The sequence below is a fragment of the Gymnoscopelus braueri genome (assembly GCF_963280865.1).
Source record: "Gymnoscopelus braueri genome assembly, chromosome: 16".
Lineage (NCBI taxonomy): Eukaryota > Metazoa > Chordata > Actinopteri > Myctophiformes > Myctophidae > Gymnoscopelus > Gymnoscopelus braueri.
In genome coordinates, this window is record NC_137616.1 from 26,539,776 (window position 1) to 26,563,136 (window position 23,361).

Consider the following 23,361-nt stretch of genomic DNA (forward strand, 5'->3'; position numbering starts at 1 on the left):
TAGAAACATTTAAAAATTATTTATTGAGGCCTCTCCCCAACACACACGTTTGCTGCAGAGGTAATTAAAATGCAGCTGTTCATGACTGTTCTGATTGACTGGAGTTCTTGTCAGTGGGCTGGTCCTTCCACATGGGTTCCAGAATGTGTTCAGGAATCTTCTCCATAGCCGTCTGAAAACATTGACAATAATGCTGGCGTCGTCAAAATATTAAGATACAAAGTACTGTAAAATCCTAAGTGTTCATTTAATTTGGAGTCATGGACTCTTATGAGTGAAAAAAAAAGAAAATAGCAAAGCATTTGACTGTGTACTGTACAAAGAATGATGCAAACAGTATAACATTGGAATGTTGAGTCATTTCAGTTGTCAGTTGTGAGAACAGTGGTATTAATGTGAAAAAAAGAAGGTTTAAAACAGATTCCGATTGTAAAGGCACTCTCTGGAGTGTCTTTCTGGTGTAGAGCTAATTCATAGAGGCTCACCTTCGAGACCTCCATGGCAACACCTTCTGGTAGATTCCTCTGGATGTATTCAAGGTAAACTTGTGTTGTGGAGCCTGTCATGTGAGACAGCTAGAGAGAGGAGAGGTACAGTACAGTAAATTACATTGAGTCTCATAATTAATCAGTATTCATGGGAACCATCTTCAGATCAACACGCATACACATCGAGTGAGTGAGTGTGTGTGTGTGTTGCCAAAGCAAAATTCCCAAATGAACCTAAATGGGTTTTGGTTATGTCGTTAAACATAATGAATCCATAACACAAATGAAGTGAATGCACAGTGGACTTACAGCCCTGTTTTACTTTTGCATCGAAGATACAAGCTTACAATGCTGAAACGTGTGGTGAGCTTATAGATCTGCTATTTTTGGTGCGAGACACGGAATGCAACCAAGTATAAATAAGGCATAAGTTCAAGATCCTTACCTCGATGCACCGGAAATGTGTCCTCATCTCATACTGGACCCTATGTTTACTGAAAATGTGGACGGACTTCAAAAGTGTAAACCTCTCAATGTCCTTGGGAGGTTCAAAACTAAGGTAAAAAAAATACAATTTAAAATAGGACATGTCATGATGAATTAATATTGCTGTTATTTTTTACGATTTTTTCCCTTGAGACTCACACTTTGCTCAGTGTAATACCAAGCTCCTTGGCTGCCAGAGTAGCAAAGAACTCGTAGCTGTCCAAGACAGCCCTGTCATGACCCTTGACCAACACAGACACTTTTTGGAACAGAGTGTCCGGCTCTTCTGTAACTGTAATCTGAGAAAGATAAAAAAAATCAAACAAAGTCCTTGATGAGAAACTAAAAAGGCATGGGTTTCCGAGGCTACTGCTGCTGTGGAATAACTATTCAAAAGCACAGTGAGTATAGTGTACACATGCCTCCAGTGTGTCCTGTATAGAAATCAGTGGCGTCAGTTCAGCAAAAGCTAAGGTATGGCAAGGCGGGTTGCCAACTCCCAGAGATTGAAATAAGGGACACCTATCCTGGTGTCCCTTCCCCTCCCCCAGGATAGGTTGGAAAGAAATTAGGGGTCAAACACCCCAAATGCATAGAAAACTATGCATTATACCTATAACACAATACAAACACAATGGTCTTACACCTGCATTAGGCTACTATTATTATTATTATTTATTTTTTTGGAGCCAAGGTATGGCACCTGCCATACCCTACCTTGCCATACCCAATTGACGCCCCTGATAGAAATATACTAATAAATACATGAATGTAAGCTTATAGGCTAAAACTACATTTTCAATACCATGTGATTATACTTAAAGGTAGGGTAAGTGATTTGCAATGATTCAAATAATTGCGAAATGGGTCTATGTTCTGATAGTGCTCGTTACTATAGAGTGTCCTGTCCATATAAGGAGTCTCCATGTCTCTCCAGCTCTTTATAAAACAGAAAATGCATTTTCGTTTCAGTTTCAGTTTCATTTCCAATTTTATCCAATCAGGATAGAGAACTCAATCAGGATATAGATTAAACAAGTGAAATTGGAAGTGGTGACACTAAGGAATGAGCAGGACAAATTTGAACTGGAACACTATAAAAATTAAGCTAAAAAATGGGTACTTTCTCCTGATTGGCTGAGATTTTGACACCTACCAGAAAATGTATTTTCTGTTTATTAAAGAGCTGGAGAGACGGCGAGACTCCTGTTACTGAAAAAACACTCTATAGCAATGATTACTATCAGAATATAGTGCTTTAACCTTTTAACAAAATACTTTTTGTTTTAACCCAAAAATATCACTTACCCTACCTTTAATTGCCTCCAATTGTGCAAAAAGACATCAGTTTTGAATCTGAAGTTGTCATATAAACAGCTTGTGGTGAGAAAAGAACAATGCCTCACTGACCTCACTCGACCAAGATGCAATTCCAGAATGAAAGGAAGCAGTTGGTGCCAGTAGGAGCTGTGGTCTAAAGCCAGGAAAATAACAGTTTATAACATCAGCTGTCAATAGTTCTCAGTACAAGTAAATCTAATGTGCTTGAGGAAGTGGACTGCATTAATAGAGGTTTTCCCCATAAGTAGCCTTCTTGGGGATAAATAAAGTGTTGATGCCTTGATTCCAATCATAAAACACACTACTAACCAATAACAATGCACCAGTTATTGGTTAAAACACAGTATTGCCTATATTTCGCCGTACCAAAACACAGTCTAAATGATGGAACCATCTCAAAACTATTTTACTAGGATTATCGTCACAATTTAAGAAAAACATAATAAAATAGTCATAAATATTAAATAATGATTTATAATAACACCAATTTTGAGATAAGCTTGCCTACTCCTTGCTTTCTAAAGCAGCAATCCTCACTGACTGGAGAACCAGTGGGATATAACAGCAGGTGCGTGCAATATATTAGTAAGACTTATTGTGGGATCGCTAAAGCGATCACACTAATGTTATTGCCACTATTTATTATATCTTCCGCCCGTTTTTTGGCGGCTAACTAGTCCTTCATACTTTTAGCTACAAACTCCATTCCAACTCTACAACGTTCGGCCTACTTAGGACATATCGGCTACCATTTGAATTTTTGAAATCATTTGTACTTTTAGAGATATTTCACTTTTTACTTCTAAAAAACTCCCATTCATTTCAATGGAGAAATTCATAATTTTAGCTAGAAACTCCGTTCCAACTCTATAACGTTCAGCCTACTTAGGACATATTGGCTACCATTAGAATTTTTGAAATAATTTGTACTTTTAGAGATATTTCACTTTTTACTGCTAAAAAAATCCCATTCATTTCAATGGAGAAATGCCATTTAGCCACAGTGGAGCCTAGCAACTGCTTATTATACCCTAACAACACCATATTAGAGCCTAGCAACCACCTATTATGCCCTAGCAACCGTGTATTAGACCCTAGCAACCACCGTTTTACCCTAGCAACCACCAGTTTCACCCTAGCAACCGCATATTAGACCATATAAACTGCATATTAGACCCTAGCAACCCCGTATTAGACCCTAGCAACCGCTTAATAGGCCCTAGCAACCACCTGTTTTACCCTAGCAACAACCTATTAGACCCTAGCAACCGCCTATTAGACCCTAGCAACCGCCTATTAGACCCTAGCTATCACTGTTTACCCTAAAAAACTACATTTTACACTATTCAACACTGCCAACACTATCAAAACTTTTAACACTAATACTTTAACACCTTTCAAACCTTTCAAACCTTTCACACCTTTCAAACCTTTCAAACCTTTAGAACCTTTCAAACCTTTAGAACTTTTAGAACCTTTACAACCTTTCAAACCTTTAGAACCTATCAAACCTTTAGAACCTTTAGAACCTTTAGAACCTTTAGAACCTTTAGAACCTTTAGAACCTTTCAAACCTTTCAAACCTTTCAAACCTTTAGAACCTTTCAAACCTTTCAAACCTTTAGAACCATTCAAACCTTTCAAATCATTCAAATCATTCAAACCTTTAGAACCTTTCAAACCTTTCGAACCTTTCAAACCTTTCAAACCTTTCAAACCTTAAACCTTTCGAACCTTTCAAACCCTTCAAACCTTTCAAACCTTTCAAACCTTTCAAACCTATAACACTATTAACACTATCAATACTCAATACCAGCAACATTCTTAGCGATCCCACACTGTTTCTTCAGGAACAGTACCTTCTAGTTAGTATTGTTATTAATGTATTAAGTATTATTATACTGCCTTCATTTTATAACACTTGACTTGGGATAAGACAACACCTACCGCCGGGTTATACACCTCCGATGATCTCCACAGTTGCTCAGGCCTCTTGTTCCCTAAAAAATAATAACAAATGCCACATTAACAAACTTTGAAAACAAAACTAGAACTAGAATAAGAATAATGTCTGAGGGCTCAGAGGCCCTTAAGACTGGGAGAATCACAATTGAGCTATTTATTTAAATATTCCTAACTTGCAACTTTGTCCTGCAAAACACATTAATGTGACAGTGAGGAGCAGAATAAAAACATAATACCACAACGTTACCAATATTGAGATTCCTGCAAAGATCCTTGATGAAGAGCAGATCTGTCGACTGACAGACATGGGGGCAGCCATGATGTTTGAGAGAAAAGAACCAGCGAGATGATTTGTCAATGCTGCCGCCATGTGGACAGGATGATATACTGCCAGGGCTTATTGAGCCCTTGCACTGACGTCACGAAATGGGCGGTACAGTGGTGGAAAAAGTACTCAATTTTTTTACTTAAGTAAAAATATCAATACTGCAATGTAGAAAAACCTAAAGTAGTATCAAAAGTAGAAAGCACTCATTATGCAGAATGTCCCATTTCACAAGTTTTCAAATGTATAAATTGTATACAAATCTTTTGAAAATAGCAGATCTACTTGTAGATGGCTATTTTCAAATGGCTAAAAATAGGGCTGAAGTGGGCAACGTATGTTTTGTAATAATAATCAGAGTCTACAAACCTGTAACCTCGCATCACCAGTCTTTCCACCTCGGAGGAAAGCCTGGTGTCTGTTACTAAAGACCCATATGATCCGGTCTAGGCCACGCCTACTGAAAAAAAAAAAGGAAAAAGTAATCCTGTTTCCGGATTCTGCCCATCCGGTTTTGCGGTGCCGCTTTGTTTTGGTTCCCCAATCCCTATTTAAATGGAATAGAATTTCCCCGTGGGATAATACAGACGCTAAATAGTCTCCGGATAGTGCACGCACATTTACATTAAAAAAAATAAGCGAAACTATGCCGCATCAACGATTTTATTATCGGACCTATTTTGGGGTGAGACGTGTTTCCGGTTCTGCCCATCCGGCCACTTTTTATTTTTTTAACGACCGGATCATATACCCGAAAAGGAATGGTGCCCAGGCTAACAAACCTGGGAGTTCCATTCCATTGCCTTTTATATTGTTGGCTGCTGCGCTGGTGTCATTATGGTGATGTCAGTCATATGTATCCATATATGGAGCGGGTGATGTCAGTTATGCCCAAAGATGGGTCTATGATGTCAGTCCTGGACGTTTCGGTTAGCTCCATATATGGGGTTCCAGGAGAGGTTCTCTGATGTCAGAGCGTATGTTAGGTATCTTCATGTATAGAAGTCTTATTTTCAAATAATTCTAGTGGAGTAAAAGTACAATATTTGTCTCTGAGTTACTAAAAATTGGAAATACTCCAGTAATGTAAAAAATACCTCAAAATTGTACTTAAGTAACTTGAGTAAATGTACTTGGTTACTTTACACCACTGGCAACAACATGTTATAAGAGTTTAGCTGTGGTTGAAGCCAGGTGGATAATGCCATGCATAATCCTCATCAAAGGATGAATGGAAGAAATACGCCTTAGTGGATGAGTCATTAATTATACTGTGTCAACCTTTATTATTTATGGCAACCACTGCACTTTTCGGCAGAGAATCATTTTTAATTATTATTACTAATTTGTCAAATAAAATGAATCAATCATCATGCACCATGTCCATGCCCACAACGGAATCAATTTTCCCCATTTAATTTGGAAGCAAAGCTAAAAACTAAGTTATATACAAAAATTAAATAAGAAAGAAGTGTGTGTGTGTGTGTGTGTGTGTGTGTGTGTGTGTGTGTGTGTGTGTGTGTGTGTGTGTGTGTGTGTGTGTGTGTGTGTGTGTGTGTGTTATGTTTTGTTGTGTCTATGTTTGTTTGTGTTTGGGAGGAGGGGGTCGGGTGTCATTATTCTTTTTTAGTTTTTTTGTATCTTGATTTAAGCTGTTTATACTGCCTAAAATAAAAACAACTAAATCATCAAAAAGGTAGAAATATTACGGCACATATATGATATATCCTATTTTTGTCTTATTGTCTCATTATAATAAATTAAGCACAGATCAGAAATCACAGTGTTTCCAGGTTTCTCCCTCCATCATCATCATGTGTCACCCAGTCACGTGACAGGGTGGTCGGGTCGGGCCCTGCCAGTTCCAGTGGCAGCAGCGGACTCTCTCTTTCCCAGGTGTTTCGCCCCAGGTGGGCGTGGTTTTGAGGTTAGGTTAAGGCAGTGGTTCACACACACACACACACACACACACACACACACACACACACACACACACATAAAAACTAAATTCCATTCAAAAATACATTTAAAAATAGCTTTAGAAGTAGTGAAAATAGCAGATCTACAAGCTATGTGTGCAATTGATTGATTGATTGATTGATTGATGTAGTTTATTTAGAAAGACATGAGAATAGTACATGACAGTACATAACAGTACATGGAAGTACAAATTCACAATACAAGGTCTACTAAACTGGAAACCCTCATTAAGCATTACGCTTGTTTAAGATGAGGACCCCATGCACACAAATCATGATGAAATATAAGAGGCAGGCAGATATACACACTACTATACAGAATGTCATACAATCAGCTTTCAGGTTACTGGTATGACGAGAGAAAAAAAATATATATATATATACAAAAGAGGAAAATGAAAGAGGGGGGGGGGGGGGGGTAGGGAGGGGTAGGTTAAGACTTAGACAGGGGCCATTTTCGAATTGCAGCCTCCTGAAGGTGTATCTTTAGGGCAGTTTTGAAAGTGAGTAGGGTTTTACACTCCTTTACTCCTTTTGGTAGGGCATTCCACATTTTTGATGAATAGCAATGGGCAAATAGCAATGTGTCGTGAGCTTGTAAATTGGCTATTTTAAACTAGTTTGGGTCCCGGGGAAGATATCACACTTCTCTTTCGGGTCACGACCAAAAAAGTTTGGGAACCACTGGGTTAAGGCGTCATTCTTTTCTGTGAGGTTTAGGGTTAGGTCTAGGCATATAACCACGCCCTCCTGGGCGAAACACCAAAGACAGTAGAAGTCCCGTGGCAGCAGAGCAGAGGAAGGAACACACAGACCAGACGAGGTAAGGACAGCAGCTCTTCTCTTCAGTGGACCATTGATTATTCTCTATTGACCGCATGCCTCTCATCATCTCAACACTCTGACGCCTCGCATGATGATCTCTCGCGCTTGGTGTTATAGATGATGTATGTTTTAAAACAAATCAACAGCAACCTCTTTTAAAGAGCAAACAACATCCATTGAAGCTAACCTGCTAGCCACACAGACAGAGAGAGAGCGAGAGGGAGAGAGAGAGAGAGAGAGAGAAGGCTAGCTGAATGCCAGTGATGATGATGATGATGGTGGTGGTTCAGGTTCAGCTAATAGTTGCTAGTCAGTTAGCATTCTTTGTGAGTTGGCTAGCTCAGCTGTAGCTGGGCTAGCCAACTCACAAAGAATGCTAACTGACGGTAGTCAATGTAACTGTGAGGGTGTACAAATGGAACCACAATCCATTTGGTTCCATACAGATGGATGAACTAAACACTGAGGATTGTACTGTTTGTTGTTGTTGTTGTTGTCTAACCCTCCTCCCCCGGCTATTTGGCTATAAGAGGTAGCCAATGATGGTTGTGATGGGTGCTTTTATTTGGATCCTCGGCTATAGTCAATGCACACAAATCCTCAGTGTTAGATTCAACTGTAAGTTAAATGAAGACTGCATTTTGCAGGCAGTGGAAGCAGCATCGCCCCCCCCCATCCGCTGCGCAACAATAACCTGATGTATTTTATATTGTCTTTATTTTAGGAAAGATGTTGAGGTTTTCTCTGTTGACGTCTTAATCTAATTTAAAATGTTGTGTTTATGAGCGATCGTGTAACTGCACTGATACATAATAACTAACGTTTACGACCAGCTGGAGATATAAGTCCAGTGTGTCTAGGGCTCTTATTGTCTAATGACGTACACTTACTGCTCGGGTCTTTTAGGGATCATTCGCCGATGCATCTGTCTGTCTCTCAATCTGCATCCTTATGTCTGTCTGTCTTTCAGTCTTTAATCCTTCTGTCTGTCTCTAATCTTGTCTGTCAATCTCCATCCTTGTATCTGGCTGTAGCCTATGTCTTTCAGTCTGCATACTTATGTATGTCTGTCTGTCTTTCAGTCTTTGATCCCTCTGTCTGACTCTGTCTGTGTCTAATCTTGTCTGTCAATCTCCATCCTTGTGTTGTATCTGTCTGTAGCCTTTATGTATTTCAGTCTCCCCTTTTAACCCCTCTGCCACCCCCCACTCTTTCTTGCTCCCGTTTTCACGACACTCGCTCCGGAATCTCTCTCTCTTCAGCCTTGATTAAACAGCCAATGCAACGCTGTTTAGTCAATAAATTGCATTATATTCTACATTAGCCTACTAGACTATCATAGATGTATTTGATCGAGTCTGACTTTTACTTTCGTATCTACGATAGTATTGGCTAGCAGTAGCACCCCCCCCCCCCAGTGCGTCCTGCACTTTCACCAGTAAAGCCCGTACTTCTCCGTACAGGTAAAGATAAAATGTATAAGGTGCTTACCCGGTTGCCGCAAATGTTAACTCGCGCTTCGGAGTCTTTTTTGCAATGTATTGGTCCGTATGTTTCAATAAAGAAGTGTTTTAATCCCGTCTGTGTTGGATTATGTTGGAAGTTCCCTGTATTCCTCAATGGATGGGAATGACGGTGCGCACCCGGTGAAAGCCGGAATTACGCTCAATGTAAACAGGAAGTAAACGAGGGAGAAAACATAGCGTTCAGGCACAGTCGGAATTAATACACTTATTTGTTGAAAAATACGGACTAATACAGTGCACAAAGCCTCCGAAGCGTGAGTTAACTTTTGGGACAACCGGGTAAGCACCTTATTTGTTTTCTTTGTACATGTACGGGCTTTACTCGTGAAAGTGCAGGACGCACTGGGTGGTGCTAGCCAAGACTATCGTAGATACGAAAGTAAAAGTCGAGACTCGATTAAATACATCTATGATAGACTTGATCCAAGGCTGATTCTACATAATGTGTTTGTTTGACAGCGGTTGTTCACAGGGCATGTTTTGTTGTGTGTTATTGACTCCATCATCAGTCCTCCATGGGATCCCATCCGACGTCCAGCAGGTTGACGTAATGACGCTGCCGGGCGAAGCGGCGCTGCTGTGGGTTGACAGCTGACGAGGAGTCCCTGCTCCTCCTCACACAGGCAGCTCTGCTCTGGAGAAAATCACATTACAGGAACAAATGGATCATACGCAACTTAATTCGAAGCATTGGGGAGTTTTCGGACTTACAGTGGCTGCTTTACACATCTAAAAAGTGGACACGGATATTTTTTGTCTATAGTGTTTTTTTCCGACGTGTATGAGACTCGGTTTGATCTCTTTGTTTTTGTTCCATGGCTGTAACGGTGCACCACGGAGACAAAGTGCTTCGGTGATCTGACTGTTTATCTTCTACTGTAATGTGTTGCCTTGTCATTGATCATCACGGCGGCAGCTCATCACAATGACTTGAACGCGTGCCTTCCCCCCCACCTTTTTATGCAATGTGGACTACATTGTTATTATTATTATTATCTTTAACTCGCGGTCCAGTAATCTTATAAGCAAGCATCACTTTGTGTTGCTTCGTGAGCATATCTTTTTTTTTTAGATCGGCATCGATAAACAAGTCTATGTAAATCGGACAGTCCGAGGGGACAATCTGAAGTCTAGAGCTACTATGCACCGTTGCCGCTGTGTGGTCATCATCTCCGCCAGGGAGGAGAAGCGCTCATAAAGGAGAGTTGTGGTCCTGGTCGGAGAAAGAGTGGCGCTCTTCTCTCAGGTACTCATGACATTTTACTTGACGACTAATTGTCATACAAATAATTACAATTAACGATTTAACCACAACCCCATATGGCTAGGCTAACCGGAGTCCCTCAGGGATCAATACTTGTGTATTTTTCGGGTGAAATAGTGAGCTTGTCGATCTGCTATTTTCAGCGAAAGCTTTCCCCACAATACTGTTACTGGGGTTTAAGTTGTTAATTGCGTTTTTGGCATTGAATATTGGGAACATTATGAATACAAATACAAATTCTGTTAGGATTTTTAGGCTTTGCAAACAATAATTGCACAGGGCAGATATGACAAATAACTTGAAAATACAAAAAAAATACTTTCTTCATATATTTTTTTTGTGGAAATATTAGATCTACAAGCTCATAACGTGCCTACACCCTCCTTTCTACTCTGCACACACACACACACACACACACACACACACACACACACACACACACACACACACACACACACACACACACACACACACACACACACACACACACATATATATATATACACATACACATACATGTGTTTTATATTTGTTGATAATATTGTAATTTGGTGTAATTCTTTTATGCTACATTGATGAATTGAATACACAATGGAAACAAGTCCCCAGGACTTTTTTGTGTCATCCTTTTAGCCCAAATGTATGACTGCACCCCGTGCTGTTTGCATTTCTGTCTAATAAAGTATTCAATCAATCACATTGCGAACTTGTAGATCTGCTATTCCTGTTATTTTTGGAAAATATTAGAGAGAAAAAAGTTGTGGAAACTATTTTGAATATTATCCCAAATAATTGCAATAATCTCAAATAATTGTGATTAGGCGATTATGTAATAATTGTGACAGGCCGACACTTCCAGGCGGCAGGGAGGATGTTCGCGGCGGTGGAACATGGACCGGTCCTCTGCAGTGACTCCAACATCCTCTGCCTGTCGTGGAAGGGCCGCGTGCCCAAGAGCCAGAAGGAGAAGCCGGTGTGCAGGTAGGGCTGCCGCGGTGATTTTACTTGACGATTTAATTGTCACTCAAATAATTGAGATCAACTAACTTAATAGTGTTTTTGGTATTGAACATTGGGACATATTCCTAAAAAGGACATTTGCTTGGTGTTTAGGCTCCATAAACGAATGTCGTCGCACAGGCTGAGGCTATATATTACACATTACTGAACTATACAAAGAAATGATTGTCATATTTAATAACTTTATTCTTAGTTTAAAACATGTTTACAAATAGTGGAAATAGTCGCGTCAAGCTCACAATGCGTCACATCGCTATTCTTTTGAAAATGTTTGAAAATGCATTAAGTGAACAAACATTTTCCAACATGGAGACGATTATGCATTTTTTTTGTTGATTATCTCAAATAATTGCGATTAGGCGATTATATAGTGACTGTGACAGGCCTGTGTGCAGGAAGCGATACTACGAGGAGGGCTGGCTGGCCACCGGGAATGGGAGAGGAGTGGTCGGGGTTACGTTCACATCCAGCCACTGCAGGAGGGACCGCACCACCCCGCAGAGGATCAACTTTAACCTCAGAGGACACAACAGTGAGGTAAGCAAAGGTTCTTTTGGAAGGAAAAGTCAGAGATAGATAGACGACCTATTTCTGTAGACTCAACAGGACAGAAACGGAATGAATATATAGTGTAAATTACTTTAATTAAAATACTTTGCTTTGTGTAGCAGCCTATAGGTTACACGACATTGTGATGCTGTCAAAGTTTACTGTGCTTCCAAGATCATGTTATGATTGTAAAGATCTGCTGAGTAATGTTTAGGCCTGTTCACTGTCACGGTGGTTCTCAAAGTGGGGTCCAGGGACCATCAGGGTTCAAATGGTAACAAATGGATCCTTACAGGTCCATTTGGTTCCATTTGTACACTCTCAGAGTTATGGGGTCCTTGAAATTAAAAGGTTTGAGAACCACTGTGCTATCATACAGTATGTAGGCTATGCGGATTCAGTGCTGGCCATAAGCAAGGCTCACACACACAGCCCCTGTGTTTTTACTGTGAGTGGATGTATTACTGTGGGTCAGATGGACCAAGGTGCTGTGTCAGCATTCCATAAGGCAGCTGACTGGAGAGTGGATGGAACCCCGCAGAGAGGGAGTGAAGCACAGCAGATATGTTGTGGGACTGTGCCCACTTGAATAGGCTCCAAATGCTGATATGCCTGTTGTTTTGTTCATAGTGCTGTAGGGTAGAACAGACCCAGCTTACCCCCCAGTATATATGTAGTTATGTACCCTTTTTGTTGGAAAAGGTTTGCCCATCCCTTTAAGCTCATGTGAATTAAATTCTTAAGGGTGCTGTAAGTGATTATTATTTTATTTGTATTTTATACGTGTTAAATATTTTTTTAGATTCCCATAGTAAATTTGCTCAGTATCAGGGGAATAGATAATGACATATTGACGGTGGTGACATTATTTGTTTGTAGTGAATATATATATATACTATACACACACACACACACACACACACACACACACACACACACACACACACACACACACACACACACACACACACTGTGTGTGTTTGTGGTCATTGGCAATAACCACAATTATATAACTAGCTTTGGCTCGGATCTGTCTTCAACTTCTATGTTTGGTTGCGCCATGTTGTTTAGCATGATAATGTGGCCTATTTTTGTAGCTTTTTTTTTCTTTTCTTATTCTCACTTTTACTTGGCTGAGAATTCTCCCCTATATCCGCCTCCCTTACACTAACTTCAGTACTGAAATTGATGATGTCTTTTCCACTCCCCACTCTATATTTGATATAAAGCAATAAATAAGCGCTTTGGGAAATGTGAAATCCATCATTTGTCCGCCCTGTGCATAATTCGGTGTCCCTGACAGTCTGGAAATTACACCGCCTAATGAATTCTGTCAGGTTATGACATATCAGCTCACTCACATCGATATCCCAGTTCTGATGACCCAAGAAACCCAATCGGCTTGGGAATTGGTGGGGTGGCTGTGGCTGTAGAAAGGAGGTTTGCGTAGAAAAGGGGAGGCGAGGTCCCTTGTGGTATTGAGGTGCGTTCCGTCGTGTTGATGTGAATACTAGCTGGTACTGGTGCACTGGTGTGAATTTGCTCTTGAAAACCTTTAGACCACCCGTAACCACTTAAGCCCTGATATTGTTTTGAAAACAGGCGATCTGCAGGCTGCAATGCGAAGCGTTATGAGCTTATAGATTTGCTATTTTTGAAGATTTTTTGTTTTGTTTTATTTTTTCCCGCCTATAATGACATCCACAAAATGATGATGAAGCCAGTTCCGTGTTCTTTTTAACACCAGGCGTTATATTTTCCTTTTATATACACGAGATGAATGTCAACAACATGCATGTTGATCAACACTTAAAGGGATACTTCACTTTCGGGCCGGGGACACATTTAAAAAAAATATTAAAAATAAATGAAAAAAGTTATGGAAAATTCATGGCCCCCTCACACATTAGTAGGACACTCTAATGCGTGAGGGGGCCATGAATTTTCCATAACTTTTTTCATTTATTTTTAATATTTTTTTAAATGTGTCCCCGGCCCTAAAGTGAAGTATCCCTTTAAACAGAGACACAGCAACAGATTCTGCATTGCTTTGGAGCTGCCAGTGTGAACGCAGCATAAACGTTGCAGCTAATATGTATAGAGGCCAATACACAGTCAACCACATAGTCCAGAGCAGGGGTCTTCAACAGGGGGTCCTGGACCCCTAGGGGGTCCTCAGAGTTATTACAGGGGGGCCACCAAATGTTTTTACATTAAAACAGCTTGAACCCTAGCCTCCCTATTCTTGGGGGGGGGGGCATTAGCCAAAAATAGCAGATCTACAAACTCACATTAACCACTTGTTAATGCGTTGTGAGCTTGTAGATCTGCTATTTTTGGCTAAGATTGGTGTAAAGCGCAAAACAGCAGCCAATGGTCAAGTTTAGTAAGTATTGAGTGTTTATAAAAACAAAAGTCTGTTTGCTCATTATCTTATATATTAATGTGTTGGATTCATGTTAATGTGTATTAGAAAAGAAAAACATTCACTGAAGATAGTGCTGTCAAACACGTCTATGCTATGCTAAGCTATCTATGAAATCTATTAAAAAAAAGCTTTTATATGCAATACAAATTTATACATTATGTAGTGGGGGTCCCTGCTTCATCTCTCTCTCTCAGCTAAGGGGTCTTTGACCTGAAAAACTCCAGAGAGAGAATAACATGGAATGTAACCTGTTACAAACTGAAAAACATGTTTTCGAACCGCAACCTACAAATCCTACTCATTATACCTTTAACGCTGATCCTTCAGCAGTAAATGTAGAGGTGTCCCCTGACTCAACATGTTCTTCTAAAGTATCGTCATATTCAGCATTGTCATTGTGTTTGACAAGTGTCCTTTTCACACAAATTAACCTCGCTCACATTATGAAAGAGCACACTAAAATGCAACATGAGCTCATCCAGTAGGAGTCGAGTCCTGCCAAGGTCAGTGTTGCCAGCAGCATAGGAAAAAAATGCCTTTATAACTGATGGTCTAAACCCGAGTGTCCTGGGATCACTTTAAAATTAGTGAATGTCTGAATGGATGCGTTTTCTGGACTTTGGCCAATACGGGCTTTGTAGGAAAGACAAGCTTTTAAGTTTTTTTTATTGGATGATACAGAATAGATGGTGGTCCTGTAGAACAAACGGGGCATAACCACATTGTAGGTTAGGTTTCCAAAGATGACACTCATGACGAGTCCTTTGAGGACACCTATCCATCCTCAAAAGTACCTTTCACCCTTAGTGTCCCTCAGAGGAACCTTGGTGCAAATGTATGCACTAAGGTTGTATGAGCACCAAATGGCATAATAGAAACATATCATTGCTCTCAGGCAGAAACCTTGTATATCCATATTTCATATTTTTTTCTTTGCAGATTAATTCCCTATTTTGTCATACAAAAGTAGCTAAAATAGCCGTTGTACATGCTCACAACACGTTGCATACATTGTGAGCTTGTAGATATATTGAAAAAAATATTGAAAAAAATAATATATTAAAATTAATATTAACACAAATCTTGTATGGGGGTCCCTGGCATAAATATTTCAAATTGGGGTCCGCGGCCAGGTGGCTGAACAAGAGTCACTTTGCTTCACTAGAAGAGCTTTAGTGAAGCTGAGTTATGTGACCACACTGTAGCGACTGTTCTCCTGTTCCTGTGGACACCTCTATGAGCTCTTGTACAGTTAATGAGAAGATTGCCCAAGCGCTGTTGAAGGTCCCTAATGAGTGTTCGTCCTCCCTGTGTTTGTTTCCACAGCCCTGAAAGGTAATTATAAGCTAGTAGCTTCAAAGGGTGCAAGGTATACTAAGCTTTACCTGCATTTATGTTCGTAGGTGCCATTCCTATCCTCATCTGTGGTGTTTTCTTCTTCCACAACCATTTTTCTTTCTTTTTCTTTTTTTTTAAAGGTGAAAGACAGGTGTGTCTTCCGCAGGGCAGGGATTTCATGGAGGCCATGGCCACCATGCCTCCTCAGTTTGGCCGTATGCCCTTAAAAAAAAGCCCTAGCCGATATCACCATGTCTCCTCTGCCTCTATCCTGTCAATACAGTTTTTAGATAACGATGTCTTTTGTTGAGATTCTGAAGAACTCCCCCTGACTCCCCATCTTCAAACAAGCCCACTGACTCTGATTAGTCCAGGGCTGAGCATATATGAACTTTTGACTAAAATATTGGAAATTTCTTTGTAAATACCAATACATTATTTTGTGAAATAAGTAACTTTATTTATCTCACTGATATTTGTATTAAAATAGAATCACCCTTAAAGGGATAGTTCACCCAAATAATTACTTTTTTTCCCTATCGATTAGTCACCCCATGGAGACTTGAATTCATGGATATTTTTTCGTTTTTGTCGCATTCCTAAGCCAATAATTTGATGTCCAGCGGACTGGTAGGCAGCGGTTCCGATAGGAGACACAAAGGGAAAGGAGACTCTTTGTGTCTCCCACCGGAACCGCTAACGGTCATCAAATTATTGTCTTAGGAATGCGACAAAAACTAAAAAGTATCCATGAGTTCAAGTCTCCATGGAGTGATTAATCGATGAACTATCGGATGAACTATCCCTTTAACTGTTTAACCTTTCAAATCAATTAATTATTTCTGTGGCCTTACCCCTAAAATGAAATTCCAGGCCTGGTCTGCCCTACTCCCAACATGTATTTACCACAGGCTGATGTTGATGCAACCCAATGGTTTCTTTGGCACATTATATAATGGAATGAAGAGGCATTATAGTCAACCTATTACATGTTCTTTAATAGTTTTGGACATGACCCATTTATGAACCCATCTGTTAAAAAAATCAGTAATTACTGCAATTTCAAAGTATTACATCAAAATGTATTTCTAAATAATCAATGAAGCACGATATTTACCCTTTTTTTCTTTCTTTTTTAGGGGTGCATATAATTCTTCTACATGATCTGACATAAGTACACTACATGCTTGTGTTGTGCACTCGCACCTCAACCCCCCCAACGGCTTTGTCTACAACAGCACTTGGCAGTTTCATTAAGCCATCTAGAAAGCCAGCAAGACTTTTTGGTCTAAAAATATGTCTTCCAGAGACAGACCAAAAAGGGAAATTGGAAAGAAAATTGTCCGTAGATGCTTTGATACTATTTTTAAATCCTAATTTCGACAAATGAAAATTGCAGACCTTTTTTTCACAGGGTGTGTGTGTGTGTGAAAAGAATAGTGTCACGCTCAAATAAAGATGAAAAGTGATCAGTGGTAGTCTATTTATGATGCTGCAGAAAAACATCTGGGACTTGACATCAGAGCATATCAGTACGCATGTGTCGAATTTGAAGTCAGTCGGTTGAACGGTTCTCGAGATACGTGAATTACAGACGTACATACGTAGATGTACCAAACACGTGCCTTCTCTTGGTTTTAAGTGGCCTAAATACTGATCTGCACTGCACCCTGATCAGAAACTCACTGTGAAGCTCGATATTGCTATTTAAATGTCGATTCTATACATTACAGGCTACATTTACCTCTATATGGGACCAGTGGCAATACCACTTAGTTGCTGGTAGTCTGAATGGCCATTTGGACTTTTATCTCTGTTGCACAATGTGAGAGAAAGTAGAGCACTAAGTGACAATGAATCTCAAGGGGAGATTTCTTCTTTCTTTTTTTTTTACCTTTGCTGCTAAAAATATGAAACGCATTCTGCCTCAGCAGAATGTCAGTATGTGTGTTGAGACTGCAAAAGCTGAGCGATGAGATGAGAGGAAGCGTTGTGTGTTTGAGTCAGTGACGCATATCCACTGTTAACGTGTACGACTTTGTTTAGTTTATATACAAACACACTCACTCTCGTTCCTAGACTTTTCTAATAGCTGAATTGCCTTTTTTACCATGTGATTGTAGAGGCTGATAAAATACAAATATGTGGTGTCTAAAACGTGCCTTCTCTTGGTTTTACGTGGCCTATATACTGATCTGCACAATAATCAGATCAAATGGCACTAGCACAGTCTTAGACCAAGATTTAACTTCTATTGTGATAAACAATACACTTGTCTGCCTTTATACATACGTACTGTCATACCTCATACCTCTGAAAGTACTTCCATCAGTATTATTGTGAAGTGAAATAATGAAGATTTAATGGTATGTATTCCGAGTACCTCTGTCGGCACTTATTTACCCCCCACCTTCCTCCCTGTACTCCCAGATGAGTCGTATGACGTTTCCATGCATTTAAAAAGCCATTTCCTGGCGGAACCCCATGAATAAATCAGTGTACATCTCCAGTAGAGAAGGCACACAGGGACAGCCACTGATCTGGGACCTTTATGGCGTTGTTAAAAATGGGTTTGGTGGAGAGGGTGGGGCGCTGGAGTGACTACAGTGATGCTGCCCATCTGGTCTCATTAGTCAAGTCTGAACGGAACAGTGGTCACTGGTCAGTCATGATGCATTGTAACTAGGGGTGCAACAGTTAATCGAAGCAAATGATCGATTTGCCGGGAATTTGAAATTTTGTTTTAATTATAGAAATAGCTGAGCTTGCTATTTTTGTGTGACACTGTTCTACAACAAAGTATTAAATAAGGCTTAAGTGGGTTAATCTAATCGATTAGGCTAATCCATTTTTTCACTTTGATTTGTTGATACTATATAAAGATCAAACAAATGATTTAAGAAAACACTTCTATTACTCTATTCATTGAAAAAGTAATTGATAGAATAATCGCTAGGAAAATAATCGATAGTTGCAGCTCTGATCCTGAACCTGAGCAAGTGATTTCAACCATGATCTGTATTCTCATCACCCTCCTCAACTTTTCCACCATCTGCTCACAGACGCTTGTCGGTGTTGCGCTGCCGTGTCTTGCCGCCGCCGCTCAAGGCTATCGTTGCTGTCGAGCAGAAACCTTGTATCACCATATTTTCATACTTTTTTATGTTCTTTCATAAATGTATTCCCTACTTCGTCGTACAAGAGTGTCGTGCAAAATAGCCTGTCTACAAGCTCACAAAAATGATTAACGAGAGCTTGTGACTAAATAATAACTACATTGGATTAATTGGAACACACATTCTGTTTTCCATTTCCTGAATTTTCCTTTGGACATACAAGGTTTCTGCCTGACGGCAATACTCGATCCTCCTCCAACCGCTGCTGATTCCCCCTGTCTGTCTACCGTCTACCCTTGCTTTCCTCGTGCCAACTGATCCCGTTTCGTCCCTTCTGCTCGTCGTGTTCTTAAGTCACTGTTCTCCACTACTCGGAACTCTTGACCATAGAAGCTCGTCTCAGGCGAGAGAATGTGTGAACTTGTGCTGTATGCCATTGGCTCTGACCGAAGTGCTTAGCGGTTACAGCATTAGCACCGTAGCATGCTAATCCATCCCTGAAGAGGACGTGTTGCATAACGTGCACAAACATGTCCTCCCCCAGGTGCAGGTGTATCTGTGTTTGCTGGAAAGTTTCTGAGAGAGGGAGCGGTTGGCCTGTAGAGATAGTTGCTGCTTTGTTTCCAGTTTGGCCCACTTTCTTCAATGTTTTTTTCCCAAATCGCCTTGCTTCCCTTAATAAAGTTTTATTCCTTTTATGACCTAGACTAGTACCAGAACATTCTGCAACTTAGTTTGTGTTGCCTACATGTGATATTAAAAAAGGATTTGTGTAGCCTTCTCGCAGAAAAGGTTACAAACTAAAATTGAACTATATACTCACTGATTATTGAAGAAAAACCTGTCTTGTCACTTGAACGAAACGGTGGTGACCTGCGCGCCGTGGCTGCACCCATGTGCTGATGCCCTAACTGTGTCCTTACACTCCTGCTGACTCTGATGAAACATGCAGCTGTCCCTTGATTTGATTTTTGTCCCCTCGGTGCAGTTGCTTGGGTCAGTGGCCGCCCTCTGATTCTCAGTCAGGGAACGGGCCTGCACTGACAACTAGGGCTGACCCCGAACATCTGAAGATTCAAATGTTTGTTGTTCTATTGGCATTGGCATTTGGATCTCAATTACAAGGTTCGGACTTTCGGTTAGTTATTTATTCATTTAGTTATTTATTTCTGGCTTGCAGGGCTGATTACCCCGTACTTTGCTAGTGATCCGGTTTAGACAGGATACGGTCTGTGTATGTGTGCATTCATATAGTAGGTGGGCTCTAGAGCACAGAGCAGTAAATAGAAACCAGGGTCTCCACATGCACAGCAGGAAGACTGATGACGCGAGTATAAGTTTAATGTTCAGGATATATTGGTATATTGGTAGCTTAGCATCGCTATCAAGCTACATTAAAAGACGGAGATTTGACGAACATTAACAATGATGGCAATCAGTCAACTATTTCCATTGTCAAGAAACATGGACTTCTCCGTCAACTCCGATCTACCCATGTAATGACGCAAGCGTCCAGCGTTTTTTTTCGGAGTGCCCTGAGCACTTCAAGTTGAAAATAGTTCAACTTTAGGAGAGTAGCGCCACTCATCAGACCGATCAAATCAAAACCAAGAAGAGGCGGGACTAAATGCAAAAGTGTTATGCAACCAGCTTCCCTTCCCCAAAGCGGGAGATAAACAAACGTGACTTTGAGTGGCCTGGCTGTGTCTGACAACGGCCCGTTCATTTACGACCCGACTTTGACTCGTTACCACAACCATGAGGAGTAGGGTTGCGTTGGTCATGGGATGGGCTAACGCGCCGTGCAACCACTATTTTGAGGCGGAGTACACACTCGCAGATGCATAGATTTAAAACAACCTTAAATTCCCACCTCAACAAAGTTAACAAAGGCTGCCGACTGTCGGTTGTCACACCAGCATGAATTAACATAGGATTAACATAGAAATGAGCCTAGATGCACATCAATTGTCTATTGTGTGACCTGTAGTGTAGGTGGTAAGCGACGTGCGAGTGACGTCATTAAAATAGAGTGCAACCACCATCCAAATCATCAATGCAACCCTGATGAAGAGTCTGTGTTTACCGTTATTTAAGCTAGGCTATTTATGCTAATAACGCAGATGACATGACGTTCGAGCACAGTGACGGATAATAGGTTCGAATGTTGCAGACAGGTATCAATGAATGTTCTGTGCACTTAGTAAGAAGCCTTGGTCTCAGAACCTGCAGCCTCTGTCTCTTATTTGTCAGGAAGGGCTAGAGATGATGATAATGATGAATGCGCACATGCATCTGTGCCCGCACCGTGCTTGTATCGGACCTGTTCCAGCTTGTCATTCACTCTAATTTTGTAGATGTCTAGCCATTAATAATTCATTTTAATTGACTTGTTCCTCATTTAAATGACTTGTAACTTAAAGTATGTAGATGGGTGGGATATTAACACCACATTTTGTCAGTTCCACCAGCCTCATGGAACTGGTCTGTTGAAAATCCGCTGGATTTAGACACCCAATTCAGAAGGGTGCTGTGGCAGGTACAACAGAAGTTATTTCTCCACCCTGCTGTTTTGTGTGTTTTTGTTTGTCTCTTACTGGCTAGCCATCCGGCCTCTGTGTCCTGTGACTGCCCAGTCTTATCCTGTCTGTCTCCATGTGACGTCTGATCCCCTAAATCGCAGCGTCACAGTTAGGCTGTCAGCTGTCCCCCCTACGGGCTGACTGACCAGCTCACACTAAGCCCCACGCTGGGCTAAATTTACAGTTTACACACACATGTGCGCACACACACACACACACACACACACACACACACACACACACACACACACACACACACACACACACACACACACAGGGATAGGGATTATGTCGGGGAAGGGCAGAGTGGGCACATGCACTCTTGCTTGGCAAAAGTATTCATAAACTACTGTGCTAAGTTGGTTGTTTGGTGACATCAATGTTATGTTTGTGTGTGTGAATGAGCATTATTGCACACACACACACACACACACACACACACACACACACACACACACACACACACACACACACACACACACACACACACACACACACACACACACACACGTAGAGTTGAATTGGGTCAGATAATACCATGAATCAGCCTAAATTTTGCTTTAACAGGGTTCCTGCAATGTAATTAATTATCTTTTGACAGTGTTGCCGAAACCTGTTAAATGTACAGTTTTTTTAAAACAGTAAACTATGGGCCCAAGCTAGGCAGCGTTACTCTGTGTTTACTGCAGCCATCAGGTGACCGCTGCAGCTGAATGATAGATAACCAGGCTTTTCTGTGGTGTGTGTGGATATGGTCAGCTCATTCAAAATAACATGGGGACCACTGGACCAGTGCTGCAGACCTAGTCGCATTGTCTCCCTGGTGGCTTGTATAGGCCTATAGAGTTGCATTAGGATTTATGTCACTGGGAGTAAAAGTGAGAGCACTGTAAATCTACCTCACAGATCACCTTACCGCACACACCTCTGACTGAGGGCCCAGGGCCAGGAGATCGATGAATGTTATTGTAGCCGGTCACTTTTTGAGCCCTGTGGGGCAAAAGAATGTGTCTCGAGGTTTCCAGGGAGTTGGTGATGTATTGGGTTGTCTGTATTAAACATATGAGCTGTTGTTTGCATTCAGTGAATGCATGCATAGTGTGTGTGTGTGCCCCCATGTTGGTGAGAGACAGATTGCATTCACTGACAAAAATTGGAGTGCATACAACATTTTCAACAACATGCAAGACAGTGATGCATCCTCTATTCCCAGCATTGCTGATTTATCACAGAATCATCTTCTTGCCAGATTGTTTGTACTATGCATTTACTTTTCCACAAAACAAACTCAACAAATGACCAGTAGTTGCACCTGAAACTATTGAGTATACGGACCGTTAGTTAGTTAGTTAGTTAGTTACAGTACCTGACTGTATCATTACTCATTACAAATATTGTTGCCCCACTCAAATTTAAAGGATACATATTTGCCCGTTGACTACAGTGTATTTCTGACACTGGTTTGATTTTTTGACGCTCATTCTGACTTTGTCTGTTGCTGGGGCCATCTACAATGGCATCTTGCCACATTGGTTTCAGAGGTGGACTCACCAGGCCTGGGCCGTAGCGTGACGGTCCAGGCACCCTAGGCTGCAATGCCAGCCTGACGGCGTGTCGCGGGTTCGACTCCCGTTCCCGACGACCTTTGCTGCGTGTCACACCCCATCTCTCTCAGCCTACTTTCCCCTATCCCTCTCTAAATAAAGCATGGAAAAAAAGACCCCCAATTTTTTTTTTAAAGCCTCAGTATTCCCCCTCAGTATTCTGCTGTATGATCCACTAGCTTTAATGCAAAGGTACTGTATGCCTGCCAAGTATTGCCTCAGGTGGTTATGTGATTTACTATGGTCACACACACATAGGCGTCATAACTTTGCTGCTGGCATAACTGTTACCGTTAACCCTTTTTGCAGAACAGTGCAATGCGGTAGCAAAAATCAGCATGGTACATCTAGCTTGTAACAAATCAAATGGTCAGATTTAAGTGACATATGACACAAAGTTATGTCTTTTATCTCTTTGGGTTCTTATGAAGCTCTCATTCAGAAAAGTGAAGTCACATTTAATGATGGCTGTTCCCATGGTCTATGGCTAGTAGGTGTGTTGGGTTGGCTAATCCAACTCTGAAC

General features: G+C 40.9%; 2 protein-coding genes across 9 annotated transcripts in view; one reads left to right on the top strand and one right to left on the bottom strand.

The window, feature by feature from the left end:
* Positions 1–4: 4 nt before the first annotated feature.
* Positions 5–4,633, bottom strand: mrps10 (mitochondrial ribosomal protein S10). The gene is made up of 7 exons (XM_080453302.1): positions 4,528–4,633; positions 4,263–4,315; positions 2,385–2,448; positions 1,134–1,273; positions 934–1,042; positions 486–575; positions 5–172 (listed from the first exon to the last, which is right to left on the bottom strand). Exons 1-7 carry the CDS (start codon positions 4,597–4,599, stop codon positions 80–82), a joined length of 621 nt encoding a protein of 206 aa, XP_080309428.1. The 5' UTR covers positions 4,600–4,633; the 3' UTR covers positions 5–79.
* A 2,742-nt stretch (positions 4,634–7,375) lies between these two features.
* Positions 7,376–23,361, top strand: part of tulp4a (TUB like protein 4a) — a 43,192-nt gene continuing 27,206 nt past the window's right edge. For 2 of the 8 annotated variants that reach the window (XM_080453279.1, XM_080453281.1), the window contains exons 1-3: positions 9,311–10,181; positions 11,059–11,180; positions 11,615–11,756. In XM_080453279.1, the coding sequence (XP_080309405.1) occupies positions 11,071–11,180; positions 11,615–11,756 (252 nt within the window). In that variant the 5' untranslated portion in view covers positions 9,311–10,181; positions 11,059–11,070. Of the gene's footprint in view, positions 7,532–9,309; positions 10,182–11,044; positions 11,181–11,602; positions 11,757–23,361 lie in introns of those variants that run through there. The other 6 variants (XM_080453276.1, XM_080453275.1, XM_080453277.1 and 3 more) reach the window with 6 other exon arrangements.